This window comes from Indicator indicator, chromosome 28 (assembly GCF_027791375.1).
Source record: "Indicator indicator isolate 239-I01 chromosome 28, UM_Iind_1.1, whole genome shotgun sequence".
Lineage (NCBI taxonomy): Eukaryota > Metazoa > Chordata > Aves > Piciformes > Indicatoridae > Indicator > Indicator indicator.
The window spans coordinates 11,190,484-11,203,849 of NC_072037.1; the positions used below are offsets into that span (position 1 = coordinate 11,190,484).

The window sequence follows — 13,366 nt, forward strand, 5'->3', positions numbered from 1 at the left end:
CTCTGAGGCTCACTCTGCAGCCCTGAAGGAAAACCTCCCAGTTACCCATTGAGCAGAGAGCCATCAGCCTAATCACAGAATTGCTTGGGTTGGAGAACAACTCCAGGATCATCAAACCCACCCAGCACCACCACAGCCACTAAACCATGGCCCCAGGTGCCATGGCCACACCTTTCCTGAACACCTCCAGGGATGGGGACTCCACCACCTCCCTGCTGCAGCCTGTTCCAGTCTCTGACCATCCTGCTGTGAAGAATTTTTCCCTCATCTCCAACCTAACCCTCCCCTGGCACAATTTCAGGCCATTTCCTCTCATTCTGTCACCTCATATTAGAGAGACCAACTTCCACCTGGCTTCAACCTCCTTTCAGGGAGCTGTAGACAGCAATGACAGCCTCCTCCTCTCCACACTAAACATCCCCACTTCTCCAGCTGCTCTTCACCAGCCCTGTTCTCCAGACCTATCCCCAGCTTTGTTGCCCTCCCCTGGACCTGCTCCAGCCCCTCCATGTCCCAGTAACCCACTGGTAATCCACTCAGATGCCATGGGAAGTGCTCTGGTGCAGATGGGATGTGTCAGGGGGGTAAGAGTGGCCAATTTTGCCATTTGGGTGCTGCAGAAGTGCTTCTGGCTCTGTGTTGTAACCAAAATGTGTTTCCACTTTGCTCTCCTATGCTTTCCAGTCTCATGGGAAGATGGTAAGCAGAGCACTCAATTTTTTTCCTCCTCTGTTTTGCTGTGTGGGGTTGTAATGAGGCAGGCAGAACATATGTGCAGTGGGCAGGTCAGATGTTGCTCCTGGGCTGTCAGTTGCTGTCAGGGAGAGAGATACAATGGCCAGGGGGGATCCAGTGGAGCAGAAAAAAAAATGTGAGTTCTCTCATCTGCCACCAGGAAATGCTGTCTGGCCTGAGTGAGCAGCACCAAGCTGGTTCAGGCGTCATTAGCTGACAGTATCAGAGTATAGCAGAGGCTGGAAGGGACCTCCAGAGATCATCAGGTCCAACCCCCCTGCCAGAGCAGCATCACTGAGGGCAGTCTGCACAGGAATGCATCCAGGTGGGGTTGGAAAGGCTCCAGAGAAGGAGACTCCACAACCCCCCTGGGCAGCCTGCTCCAGGGCTCTGTCACCCTCACTCTAAAGAAGTTTCTCCTCATGTTGAGCTGAAATCTTCTCTGTTCAAGGAACAATGAGTTCAAACTTGTCTGATCACTGTGCACCACCCAACAGAGCCTGGCCCCCTCCCCTTGACCCCCACCCCTCAGCTATTGATAGACATTGATCAGATCCCTCTCAGCCTTCTCTTCTCCAGACTAAACAGCCCCAGGGCTCTCAGTCTCTCTTCCCAGGGGAGATGCTCAAGTCCCCTAAGCATCCTTGTGGCTCTCCCTTGGATTCTCTCCAGCAGGTCTCTGTCTCTCCTGAACTGGGGAGCCCCAAACTGGATGCAGTATCCCAGGTGTGGTCTCAGCAGGGCAGAGTAGAGGGGGAGAAGAACTTCCCTAGTTGTGATGTGTTGGAGGAGTGTGGAGGTCTCCATCCTCTTTCCCTTTGCAAAGGGTCAGTGGTCCTGCAGAAGGAGGGATGGGGCAGGCCCTGAGAGCAGTTACTGAGATGCCTGAGTGGAAGTGGGATGTGTTGTGCTGCTGAGGTGCCACCAGCTCTCTCCTTTTCTCTTGCAGTGGTCCTATGGCTTCTACCTAATTCACCTCCAGGGGAAGCAGGGCTTCCAGTTCTTCTGCAAGACAGAGGAGATGAAGAGGAAGTGGATGGAGCAGTTTGAAATGGCAATGTGAGCACTGAGTGGTTGCCAAGCCTGGGGGAACAGTGCCTGGCACCAGCAGGTTGCTGGAGACCACCTCTGGTAGCAAAGCCTTGGAGGGGGGAGCTCAAGAGGGCTTGCTGGAGGGGAGCTTGGGTCCAGCAGGAAATCATCTCCCCTGAGCATCTGCAGCCAAGCATGGGTGGGACAGCTCTGCAGGGGTGTCAGGCCACCTGTGGAGCACCTGGGGCTGGAGGAGGGGGATGCTGCCTCTGCAGGGAGCTGCTCCTGAGCAGGGCAGGACTTGGCCCCCACGCTGGCAGGTCTGAGCTGTTGATTGACTCAAGCCAAATCCAGGAAGGTTGTCCCAGGGGAAGGTTGATGAGCAAAATCCTCCCCCTGCAGAGCCAGGCCCTGAGCCCTCTGTCACCCCTGGTTGTGCTTCTGTCCCTGTGGTTCCCAAGTGGTGACTGACAGGCAGGCAGCAGCTGCTGTGACAGGTCATGAGCAGAGCCTGGCTGCTGGGGGCAGGTTGATAAAGCCCTCCCTGCTCCTTCCCCTCAGGTCCAACATCAAGCCAGAGAAAGCCAATGCAAATCATCACAACTTCCAGATGTACACCTTTGAGAAGACCACCAACTGCAAGGCCTGCAGGATGTTCCTGAGGTAAGCAGCCCCCAGGCAGCTTTCCCACCCCTCCCAGCAAAACACAGCAAGGGGAAAAAAAACCTCAAAAAGCTGAGTTAGGACTTTTCTGACTTCTTCTTTTTTTGTGTGTGTATGCAGAGGAACCTTCTACCAGGGCTATCTTTGCCCCAAATGTGGAGCAGGTGCTCACAAGGAGTGCTTGGAGATCATTCCTCCCTGCAAGATGGGTGAGTTCCCCCCCAGCATGAGCAGCTTGTGCCAAGGAGGTGAATGGCTGTGAGGGAGCTGAGGAGTTTGCTCTGCAGGGCACTGATGGTTGGTAATGCATAGCAACACCCAAGTGTGGAGTCAGAGAGTGGTTTGGGTTGGAAGGGATCTTTAAAGGTCACCCAGGCCAACCCCCCTGCCATGGGCAGGGACATAGAATCAGAGAATTGTCAGGGCTGGAAGGGACCTCAAGGCTCAGCCAGTGCCAACCCCCCTGCCATGGGCAGGGACACCTCACACCACAGCAGGTTGCTCACAGCCACATCCAGCCTGGCTGCAAACACCTCCAGGGATGAGGCTTCCACCACCTCCCTGGGCAGCCTGTGCCAGTGTCTCACCACCCTCATGGGGAAGAATTTCTTCGTAATATCCAATCTGAAGCTACCCATTTCTAGTTTTGTTCCATTCCCCCCCAGTCCTATCACTGACACCCTCAAAAGTCCCTCCCCAGCTTTCTTGGAGCCCCCTTCAGCTACTGGAAGGCCACCAGAAGGTCTCCTGGGAGCCTTCTCCTCTCCAGCCTGCACAACCCCAACTCTCTCAGTCTGTCCTCATAGCAGAGAGGGCATCCACAACCTCCCTGGGCAACCTGTTCCTCAGCAGCAGATGTTGGTTACTGAAAGCCTGAAGGTCCATACCTGGCATCACCTTTCCAGTGAGGAGAGACCTCACCCCCAGACCCCAAACACCTCAGAGTACAGCACAAAATGCTCTCTGTGGTCTGAACTGGGCAATCCTGGCACTCTCCTCTGCCCACCTGGGGCTGAGCCCTGACCCTGCTTGGTGCAGGCAGCTGGCACTGGGAGGTTTTGGGGTAGGAATGGATGGGGGAAGAAACAAAATCACAGAACTAACTTCATGCAAGTGAGAAAGTGTCCTTGCCTGGCTGCAGCCCACCCTTAGCTGTTGCCCACCCAGTGCAGGGTGAGCCCAGCCTTGTGCTTCCTCCATCCCATTCAAGCACTGCTGCTGGCTCCTTGGCACTCACAGCAGCCAGAGAAGCAGGAAATGAGGGCTGTGGCCTGCTTAAATTAACCTCTTTCTTCCCCATTTCTCTTGTAGGTTCTTCAGCAGAGCAGGTATGTTGCCTGAAGGCCCTTTCCCCCTCATCCCCTTCCCTGCCTTGGGCAGAACCTGGGTGTGAGCAGCTCTTGGGAAGAGCTAGCACTGACCTTGGGGGGTCCTAGCAATCTGGGGGGCAGAACTGGAGACCAGTGGCTGCTTCTCCAGCCTCAAACTGGCCCAGTTGTGCAGCTCCACAGCCCTTGAGAGGTGCCAGCACCCGACTGGGGAAAGTGCCATGGGATGGGGAGGTACCAGGGAGGATCCAGGAGAGGGTTTCTCTTCCCTGTGGCTTCAGGTGGGGGCTTGTGGAGAGTGCTGAGACTGCCAAGTCCTCATGGAGACTTTTTCCTCTCTCTTTGCAGGATTCACTGGGTGCTGGACCTGGTAAGGACATCAGTGGATTGCAGGGGAGAACAACTAGAGTCAGCATCTTGATTGTGCCTGCTGTTGGCCCTGGCATGGAGCAGGCTGCAGGGGGAAGCTCCTTCTGACACCAGAAAGGAGCATTAGCAAGCAGTGGGGCATTGAGGTCCCTCCTGGCCCTGCAGCAGGTTGGGTCTCCTGCAGAAAGACCAAGCTCCTGCCTGGGCAAAACCCTTCCCCACATTGTTCCTTTGGGTGTTCTCATGCCCTTGGTCTGCTCTGCCCTGGCACTACAGCTTCTAAAGCACTAAAGCAGTAAGCAAGGAGAGCCTGGCAGAGCTCCTCAGGTCAGATCATCCTTCAAAGCAGACCAAACCCCTCCTGGCATAGAGGTTTGCTGCTGCTAGGGAGCATCTTCCTGCCCCTGTCCTTCCCTCTGCTGGGGCCACTGGGTGTGATGCTACTTCAATGCCTTGATTTATTTTCCTTTGCTTCAAAGTGGCCTGGACAGAGTGCAGGACCTGCCCTGCCCATGCTCTGCCTCAGAGGAGAAGGAACAATTTGTTTTTGTGCTTCTTCCAAGGAGAGGAAAGCCAGGGCTGGCAGAAAGAGACCTGAACCAAAAGTGGTGGTTGCAAAAGAGCAGAAAGCACTGCATGGCCCTTCCTGGGCAGGGAGAGGCAGAGGTGGGGAAGCACTTTGGAGCTGAGCACTGTGGGTTTAGTGCAGCTGGGAGAAGCTTTGTTCATGTGCAGTTGTTGGCCAGACAGCTGGACTTTGACCATGAGCTGCAGGGGTGTTTGGGTCCCAGGTCCAGCTGAAGTTCAGTGGAAGCCAAGAGTTCTCTGCTCCCTTTTGCAATCCTGGGGGTCAGCACTGAACCCAACCAGGCACTGCCTGAGGAGAGCCAGGCTGCCCTGGCCAGGGTTCAAGTCCAGGTGCAGAGCTGGGAGCTGGAGCTTCAGCTTGGCTCCTGAGTCCTTCGGGGGTTTGGTTTTGCTTGGAGAACTCCACCATGCATGGAGCTGCAGGAGCCAAGCCTGTGGGCACAGTGCCTGTCTGCTTTCATGCTCTCTGCCCCCAAATGCTGCCTGCTGGCTTTGTGGGTCAGAGGATGAGGATCAACAGGCTTCAGGAGGGGTGAGGTTGGGTGGGTTTTGGTTGTTTTTTTTTTTTTTTTTCATGCCAGGGATTAGGTGATGAAATTTCTGCTTCTCTCCCAGGTCCTAAAATGGTGGCTGTCCAGAATTACCATGGAAACCCTGCCCCCCCTGGGAAGCCAGTGCTGACATTCCAAATTGGGGATGTGATTGAGCTGCTGAGGGGGGACCCTGACTCACCATGGTGGGAGGTGAGAGCAATTCCCCTTGGGAAATTCCCAGCAAGTTTTAAAGCAGTGAGTTCTGCATCACCAGGCACTGGAAGAGGCTGCCCAGGGGGGTGGTGGAGTCCCCAGCCCTGGAGAGGTGTTCAAGAAACCTGTGGCCATGGCACCTGGGGACAGGGTTTAGTGGCCAAGGTGGGGTTGGGTTGAAGGTTGGACTGGATGGTCTTAGAGGTCTTCTTCAACCCAACCAATGCTGTGCCTCCTGCCTGCAGCATGACCCTGTGGTGCTGGGCCAGGCTCTGCAGCCAGGGAGGTGCACAGCCAGCAGCTTCTCCTCCTAGCAGGAGCCTCAGCCTGCCCCTCCCAGAGTGGTGGTGAATGGTTAATGGTGTTATGACTGGCAGGGGAGGGTTAGGATGGAGATTAGGAAAAGTTTCTTGGCTGCAAGAGTGGTCAGGGATTGGAAGAGGCTGCCCAGGGAGGTGGTGGAGTCCCCATCCTTGCGAAGGAGTTCAAGAAACCTGTGGCCATGGCACTTGGGGCCAGGGTTTAGTGGCCATGGTGGGGTTGGGTTGATGGTTGGACTGGATGATCTTGGAGGTCTTTTCCAACCCAAACAATTCCATGATCCTGTGATCCCTTTTATCTTGATGGGTTTGGAGCTGGAGCTGGGAGCGGGGGGGACACAACTGTGAGGCAGTTTGGAGCCTGCCCCCATCCCTGTGTGACAAAAGCATTGCTGCCAGTCTGACCCCCAGCTTGGCTTTGCAGGGCAGGCTGCTGCAGACCAAGAAGTCAGGTTACTTCCCCAGCTCCTCAGTGAAGCCCTGCCCTGTGGATGCAAGGGTAAGTGCCAGGGAGGGGGTGGAACTGGGAGCACTGGGCTGGGCACTGGGGGCTGTCATGGGAGGTGCTGCTCTGTTGCTCTTCTCAGCCTTCTGCTTGAGACCTTGGTCCTTCCAGTCAACCCCTGCAGACCTTGGTCCTTCCAGTCAACCCCTGCAGACCTTGGTCCTTCCACTTAACCCCTGCAGACCTTGGTCCTTCCACTTAACCCCTGCAGACCTTGGTCCTTCCAGTCAACCCCTGCAGACCTTGGTCCTTCCACTTAACCCCTGCAGACCTTGGTCCTTCCAGTCAACCCCTGCAGACCTTGGTCCTTCCAGTCAACCCCTGCAGACCTTGGTCCTTCCACTTAACCCCTGCAGACCTTGGTCCTTCCACTTAACCCCTGCAGACCTTGGTCCTTCCAGTCAACCCCTGCAGACCTTGAATGAGGCCTTTTACTTACTCAAAGGTGGTTGGAGCCAGGATGGGGTTGGACTCTTGTCCCATGGAAGAAGTGACAGGACAAGAGGAAATGGCCTCAAGTTGTGCCAGAGGGGAGGTTCAGGCTGGAGGTTAGGGAAAAAATTCTTCCCTGCAAGAGTGGTCAGGGATTGTAAGAGGTTGCCCAGGGAGATGGTGGAGTCACCATCCTTGGGAAGGTGTTCAAGAAACCTGTGGCCATGGCACTTGGGGCCAGGGTTTAATGGCCATGGTGGTCTTGGGTTGATGGTTGGACTGCATGATCTTGGAGGTCTTTTCCAACCCAAACAATTCTACAGCACTGCCCTCCACTGCTGAAACCAATGATGCAGAAACATCTTGGCAGGGAAAAGCCCTCCTGTGGAGAGGAGCATCCCACCCTTGATCCCACTCTGCTCTGGTGAGACCCCACCTGGAGCACTGCATCCAGTTCTGGAGCCCCTAGTACAAGAAGGATCTGGAGGTGCTGGAAGGTGTCCAGAGAAGGGCCACGAGGATGAGCAGAGGGCTGGAGCTGCTCTGCTATGAGGACAGACTGAGAGAGTTGGGGTTGTGCAGTCTGGAGAGGAGAAGGCTCTGAGGTGACCTTCTTGTGGCCTTCCAGGATTTGAAGGGGGCTCCAAGAAAGCTGGAGAGGGACTTTTGAGGGTGTCAGGGAGTGATAGGACTGGGGGGAATGGAACAAAAACAGAAATGGGGAGATTGAGATTGGATTTTAGGAAGAAGTTCTTCTTCATGAGGGTGGTGAGACACTGGCAGAGGTTGCCCAGGGAGGTGGTGGAAGCCTCATCCCTGGAGGTGTTTGCAGCCAGGCTGGATGAGGCTCTGGCCAGCCTGCTGTAGTGTGAGGTGTCCCTGCCCATGGCAGGGGGGTTGGGACTGGCTGAGCCTTGAGGTCCCTTCCAACCCTGACAATTCTCTGATTCTCTGAGCCTGCTGAGCTGCTGGCAGCCCCTCAGCAGCACTCAACCTTCTCTTTGCAGCCCCCCACCAGCCGGCCGCCCTCACGGGAGATCGACTACACAGCCTACCCCTGGTGAGTCACCCTGCCCACCACACCTCCCCTCTGCCCACCAAGGGCACAGCAGCCCTGCAGCAGGCTGCCCACACAGGCTGTGGAGTCTCCTCCTCTGCAGACAGTCAAAACCCACCTGGCTGTGTTCCTGTCTGACCTGCCCTGGCTGATGCTGCTCTGGCAGTGGGGTTGGATTGGACTGGGTGATCCCTGGAGGTCCCTTCCAAGCCCTTCCCTTCTGTGATCTGTCAGCCTTGTGACTTGGTCAGGAATCCACCCTGGTGGTGGATAGTGAATGCAGAGTAGCCATGCTGCATGGCCCACCTGCCCCATGGCCATGGGATGGTGGCATCTGGGTGTGGAAACCTGGTGTAGCCCTCAGAGCATCAGTGGGGATGGAGAAGGTCAGAGGCTTGCTGGTTTCCCTTCCTGTTCTCTGGGCCCAGAAAAGTGGTTTGGGAGGAAGGGAGCAATTCCTGCTTTGGCAGGAGAGGCTGTGCTTGGCTTTGTCTCCTGCTCCTTCCCTCCAGCACCAGCTGGGTTTGCAGTCTCATAGTCTCTGCTCTCCCTACTCTCCAGCTCCCACTGCAGCCTCTTTGACCTGGGGACTGACTCCCAGGTGGTTTTCTAGGTGTAAAAGACTTCAAAGGGAAGAGGTTGCACTCTGCATCCTCTCTGCTGAGAGGCTGAGCAGCTTCTTGTGCATCTCAGGGCACTTTTCCTTTCTGCTCAGGAGGCTTTGGGATGAGACCTGGGTGAGACTTTTCCTTCTCAACCTTCAGGCCTTGAAAACAAAAAGCATCTTATCTTTTTTTTTTTTTCCCCTTGGCTAATCCATGCCCATCTTGATGACTGAGGGGTGGAGTCTTTGTGGGCTGGAATTCATTTCTCACCCTCTGGGCTCAGGTTTGCAGGGAACATGGAGAGGCAGCAGACAGACAACCTGCTCAAGTCCCATGTCAGTGGCACCTACCTGATCAGGGAGCGACCAGCCGAGGCCGAGCGCTTTGCCATCAGCATCAAGTGAGTTGTGCTTCCTTCAGGCACTGAGTTGGGCATCACTCCTGGGAGGCAGGATGAGGCTGGAGCACACAGCTGTGCTTTCTTGACTGCCTGTGCTCCCCCTGGCAGGTTCAACGAGGAGGTGAAGCACATCAAGGTGGTGGAGAAGGACAACTGGATTCACATCACCGAAGCCAAGAAGTTTGAAAGCTTGCTGGTAGGTTTCTGGAGCCTCCTTTGAGGGTGGGCACCGTCCCTGGAAGGCTTGCAGAGGGTGGCAGGGACAGCCAAGTGCCTCTCCATCGTTTCCCAGGAGCTGGTTGAGTACTACCAGAGCCACTCCCTGAAGGAGAGCTTCAAGCAGCTGGACACCACCCTCAAGTACCCCTACAAGTCTCGAGAGCGCTCGACCTCCAGGACCTTCACTCGCTCCCCAGGTAAAACCCAGCTCAGCACTGCAGCTGGGCACCCTTAAGACCCCTGCTGGGCCACCTCAGCCTGCCAGCAAGCTGCAGGAGGGATTTTGAGCTTTGCTGGAGGGCTCCAGCCTCCCAATTTACAAACAAGTCTTCTGCTGGTGACATTTTGAAGATGGATCTAGCCAGGGGGGAGGTCCAGCATCTCTATGCAGAGAGGTTGTGGAGGTCTCTGGAGGCATTCAGGCCCCCCCTGGACATGTTCTTGAGTGATTTACTTGAGGTGATCCTGCTCTAGCAGTGGGGTTGGTCTAGATGATCTTCAGAGGGTCCCTTCCAACCCCTATGAGTCTGTGAGCTGAGCCTTGCCACAGCTCCTCTGAGCTCCTGCAGCTCCACAGGGTGGGTGCAGCCACCCAGGGAGAGCTTTTGCTGGGGGAGGCTGGTGTCCTCCCTCCTGTGGTTCCACAGCCTCTGCCCTGGGGGTGGTTTTCCACCCCCTGGTCCTGCTGGGAGAAGAGCTGTGGCTGGAGAAGCAGCCCAGGGGTAGTGAGCAGAGATGTGGTGCTCTGTGTCCTACCTGCCCACCCAAGCCTCTGTGCCTGTGTTTGAATGGATCCACTTCCAGTGGGGCTTGGGAGGCTTGGTTTGAATCCCAGTGGGACAAATTTAATGGAGGTGATGGGAGAAAGGGGAAGTCTGGACCTAGAAATGATATTAATAATAATTTTTAAAAAGAGAGAAAATAGTCAAAACAGAGGGAAAGCCAAATGAGCACTAGAGCAAAACAGTCTGAGTGCAGGAGCCATCATTTTTGTGGGGGAAAATGCATTTTTCAGACCTCTTTCCATGGTGTGTTTGAAAAGAACACCAAAGGAAGGTGGGTTTTGGAAGCTGATTAAATATTCTTTTGCCTAAAATACAACTGTAAGAGTGATAGGAGCAGAGGAAAGGGCCTCAGGTTGCACCAGGGGAGGTTTAGAGTGGACATGAGGAACCCCAGAAGGGTTGTCAAGCCCTGGCCCAGGGAGGTGGTGGAGTCTCCATCCCTGGAGGGGCTTCACAGCTGTGGAGATGTGGGGCTGAGGGCCATGGGTTGGACTTGATGATCTGAAAGGTCTCTTCCAACCAACCATGATTCTATGATTCTCTGACTGGTGACTGTGGCTGGACCTGCTGCCAGCTGTCCCAGCTCCAAGCCTCTGTGCAGACCTCCTGCATGCTTTGCTCTGTGTTTCTCTGGTGTCTCTCTTAAAACATTGTGCATTATAAATATTTTATTTTATTCTTTTTTTTTAATTTCCCTTTTAATGCCTCTTCTGCCTCTTTCTGTTTCTCTCTAACCTCTTGCAGCCTCCTGTGCTTCCTACAACTTTTCTTTTCTCAGTCCTCAGGGCCTCAACTTTTCTTCTCAGAGCTCCTCCAGTCCCTTCTGGTCAGGTACCAGTGGCAGAGAGATCTGCTGCCATCCCCAGGCTGCAGCATCCCCAGCTTGAAAGCCATCACCAGCAGGACCTGTGGGGTCCCTGCTGTCCCTCCATCACCCACAGGCAGCTCAGAGAATCTCCAGTGGGGACCAGCCTGGAAATGAGCTAATTAACCAAAGCTTGGCTGGAAGTAAAATGCACTCCCCCCTCTCCCCAGCATCAAGGCAGGGAGGAGATGGAGTTGTGAGTGTTTGAGCAAAAGGGGCTAAAATGAACCCAAAAGTGAACCCTGGCACATGGGGGTCTCATGATGTACTTCAAGCTTGACCTGCTTATCCCATGTGTTTCACCAAACCACCACTGGCATCACACCATCCTCCAGACCATTTCTCCTTGCTGCTTGCCAAGGAGAACATCTCCATGCCCAGCAGTTGTTGAGCTCTGGTATCTGAGGCTGCTCAGGAGCCCCTTGCTGAGGAAGCTGGGGGGAAAGCAAAGGTGTTCTGGGGCTCAGGCTGCCTGCAGGGAGTGCTGTGGGGCTCCAGCTTTTGGCCCCTATTTCAGACTGGTGTCTTCCTGCCTGTTTGGCAGGGATCAGAGCAAAATTGTGCCAGTTTGGTTCCTCCTCTTTCAGCTTTTCAGTATTTTGTTTAGGCTGGACAGGGGAGATCATGGGCAAGGCCACAGCTGCTTTCCTTGGTGCTCTCTTTGGGAAGGACACTTCATTTTTTTTTTTTTCTAAGGGATCATACCAAAATTCTGGGAATCTGGGATCCTTTAGCTGCATAGAAAGTGTCCCAGAAGGTGATTTGTGCAGCAGTGAGCTCTGAGCAAGCTCCTGATGCAGGAGCTCAAAGCTGCCCTGGTGAGGCTGGATGAGCCCCCCCGACTGCACGCTGTGTGTCTGCCTGGAGCATCTCCATCACCATCCTCATCCCCTCCCATCCTCAGAGCTGAAAACCTGGGCAAAGCTTTCCCTCAAGCTTTAGCTCAAGCTTTAGTTCAACCTTGGTTTGCAAACTTTTCACCTTGAAATCAATCCTGGGACAATAAGAGGAGCTTCACCCAAACCTGCTGTCCCTTCAGGGTGTTTTTTTTTTTTTTTATTGCAAACTTAGGAGGAGCTGCATTTGCCTCCTCCTCCTCTGCCCATCTCATCCTCCTCCCACTGTTGCTCTCCAGCCTCCTTCCCCCATGCCCAGTCCCTGGAGCAGGGTTGCTGAGCACTGGCCCTGCCTTGCCCTCCTGCTGCTCCTCCTGTGCATCCCCCCTGAGCATCCCCTGCCTGAAGTGATGGAGGTCCATGGTGCTGGGGCTTAATCCAGTGCTGGTGGAGGTCTGGACCTGGGATGGCCCCTAGGACAGTGCTGCTTATCCCAAGCTGTTGGTCAGCATTAGCCTTTGTAGGGTGCTGGTCTGGTAGGGAAACCAGGTTTCCAAGGCTCCTGGTTGCTCCCTGGTAGGGACAGGAGCAGGGAGGACAGAGGGTTTGTGCCTTGTTCCTCTCTGAGGCTGAAACATGGAGATTTTTTGGGGGGGAGCAGTTTAAATGCAAGCTGATGTGTGAAATCTTTTCTCAGGCTGGTCTTGGGGAGCAGCATTTGGTAGTGGAGCAGGATTTTGCCATCCTGTCACTGTCACTCTTTGTATATCCCCATGAAACCCTTCACCACCTCCTTACTGAAGTGTTCCCTCAGCCTAGCAATTCCCCACCAAAATCCCTCCTGGACTCTCCTGGGCCAGCAGAGAGAGGCTCCCCAAGCCCACAGAGAGGCTCCCCAAGCCCACAGAGAGGCTCCCCAAGCCCACAGAGAGGCTCCCCAAGCCCACAGAGAGGCTCCCCAAGCCCACAGAGCTGTTTCAAACCCAGCAGGAATCCCCTTTCCCCCCCAGCCCCCTGTGGTGCTGAGCGGTTGGGATGTGCCAGCCCCGGAGCTACTCCAGGTCACGGCGTTGCGCCAGGAGGTAGCACCGTGGTGGAAAAACCCAGGTTGAACCTCAGCAAGCTTTCCCCAGGCTTTGGCTGGTCTCACGTGGTGTTGGTGGGGGGGACAAGGTGCCAAGCTGTCCTGTGTCTTGTCCCCTGGCAGTGTTCACCCCCCGGGTGGTAGGCACGGCGGTGGCTCGGTACAACTTCGCGGCACGGGACATGCGGGAGCTGTCGCTGCGGGAAGGAGACGTGGTGAAGATCTACAGCAGGATTGGTGGGGACCAGGGCTGGTGGAAAGGGGAAACCAATGGAAGAGTAAGTGCAGCTGGGTGGTGCTCCTGGCTGGTTTCTGCAGCTCCTGGGGGCCCTCCTTGCTCTCGAGCTGCCCAGCTTTAAGAGGAGGCTGAGGGAAAGTCCTCCTCGCCTGCCTCAAGGGAGATTAGAGCCAGATGGGGCTTGGGCTCTTCTCCCAAGGAACAAGAGAGAGGATGAGAGGAAATGGCCTGAAGTTGCACCAGGGGAGGTTTAGGTTGGAGGTGAGGAACAATTTCTTCCTCAAAAGGATTGTCAAAGCCTGGAGCAGGCTGCCCAGGGAGGTGGTGGAGTTCCCATCCCTGGAGGGGTTTTAAAGCCATGGAGATGTGGTGCTGAGGGCCATGGGTTAGTGATGCCCTGGCAGTGCTGGGCTAAGGGTTGGAGTCGATGATCTGAGAGGTCCCTTCCAACCCAAGCTACTCCCTGCTGCAGTTCCCTGGTCTCCAGCTCACCTCTGCCCTTCTCCCCCAGGTGGGCTGGTTCCCCTCGACGTACGTGGAGGAGGAAGGGGTGCAGTGA

At 55.3% G+C, this 13,366-nt stretch overlaps 1 protein-coding gene across 1 annotated transcript in view; it reads left to right on the plus strand.

Moving 5' to 3' along the window:
* Nucleotides 1-13,366, plus strand: part of VAV2 (vav guanine nucleotide exchange factor 2) — a 53,883-nt gene extending 40,517 nt beyond the window's left edge. Inside the window, exons 15-29 of the mRNA XM_054393251.1 lie at nucleotides 685-699; nucleotides 1,685-1,794; nucleotides 2,329-2,430; nucleotides 2,551-2,639; nucleotides 3,742-3,758; nucleotides 4,107-4,128; nucleotides 5,331-5,458; nucleotides 6,206-6,280; nucleotides 7,726-7,778; nucleotides 8,664-8,780; nucleotides 8,889-8,976; nucleotides 9,073-9,196; nucleotides 10,529-10,615; nucleotides 12,693-12,847; nucleotides 13,319-13,366. Coding sequence (XP_054249226.1) covers nucleotides 685-699; nucleotides 1,685-1,794; nucleotides 2,329-2,430; nucleotides 2,551-2,639; nucleotides 3,742-3,758; nucleotides 4,107-4,128; nucleotides 5,331-5,458; nucleotides 6,206-6,280; nucleotides 7,726-7,778; nucleotides 8,664-8,780; nucleotides 8,889-8,976; nucleotides 9,073-9,196; nucleotides 10,529-10,615; nucleotides 12,693-12,847; nucleotides 13,319-13,366 — 1,230 coding nt within the window. The remainder of the gene's footprint in view (nucleotides 1-684; nucleotides 700-1,684; nucleotides 1,795-2,328; nucleotides 2,431-2,550; nucleotides 2,640-3,741; nucleotides 3,759-4,106; nucleotides 4,129-5,330; nucleotides 5,459-6,205; nucleotides 6,281-7,725; nucleotides 7,779-8,663; nucleotides 8,781-8,888; nucleotides 8,977-9,072; nucleotides 9,197-10,528; nucleotides 10,616-12,692; nucleotides 12,848-13,318) is intronic.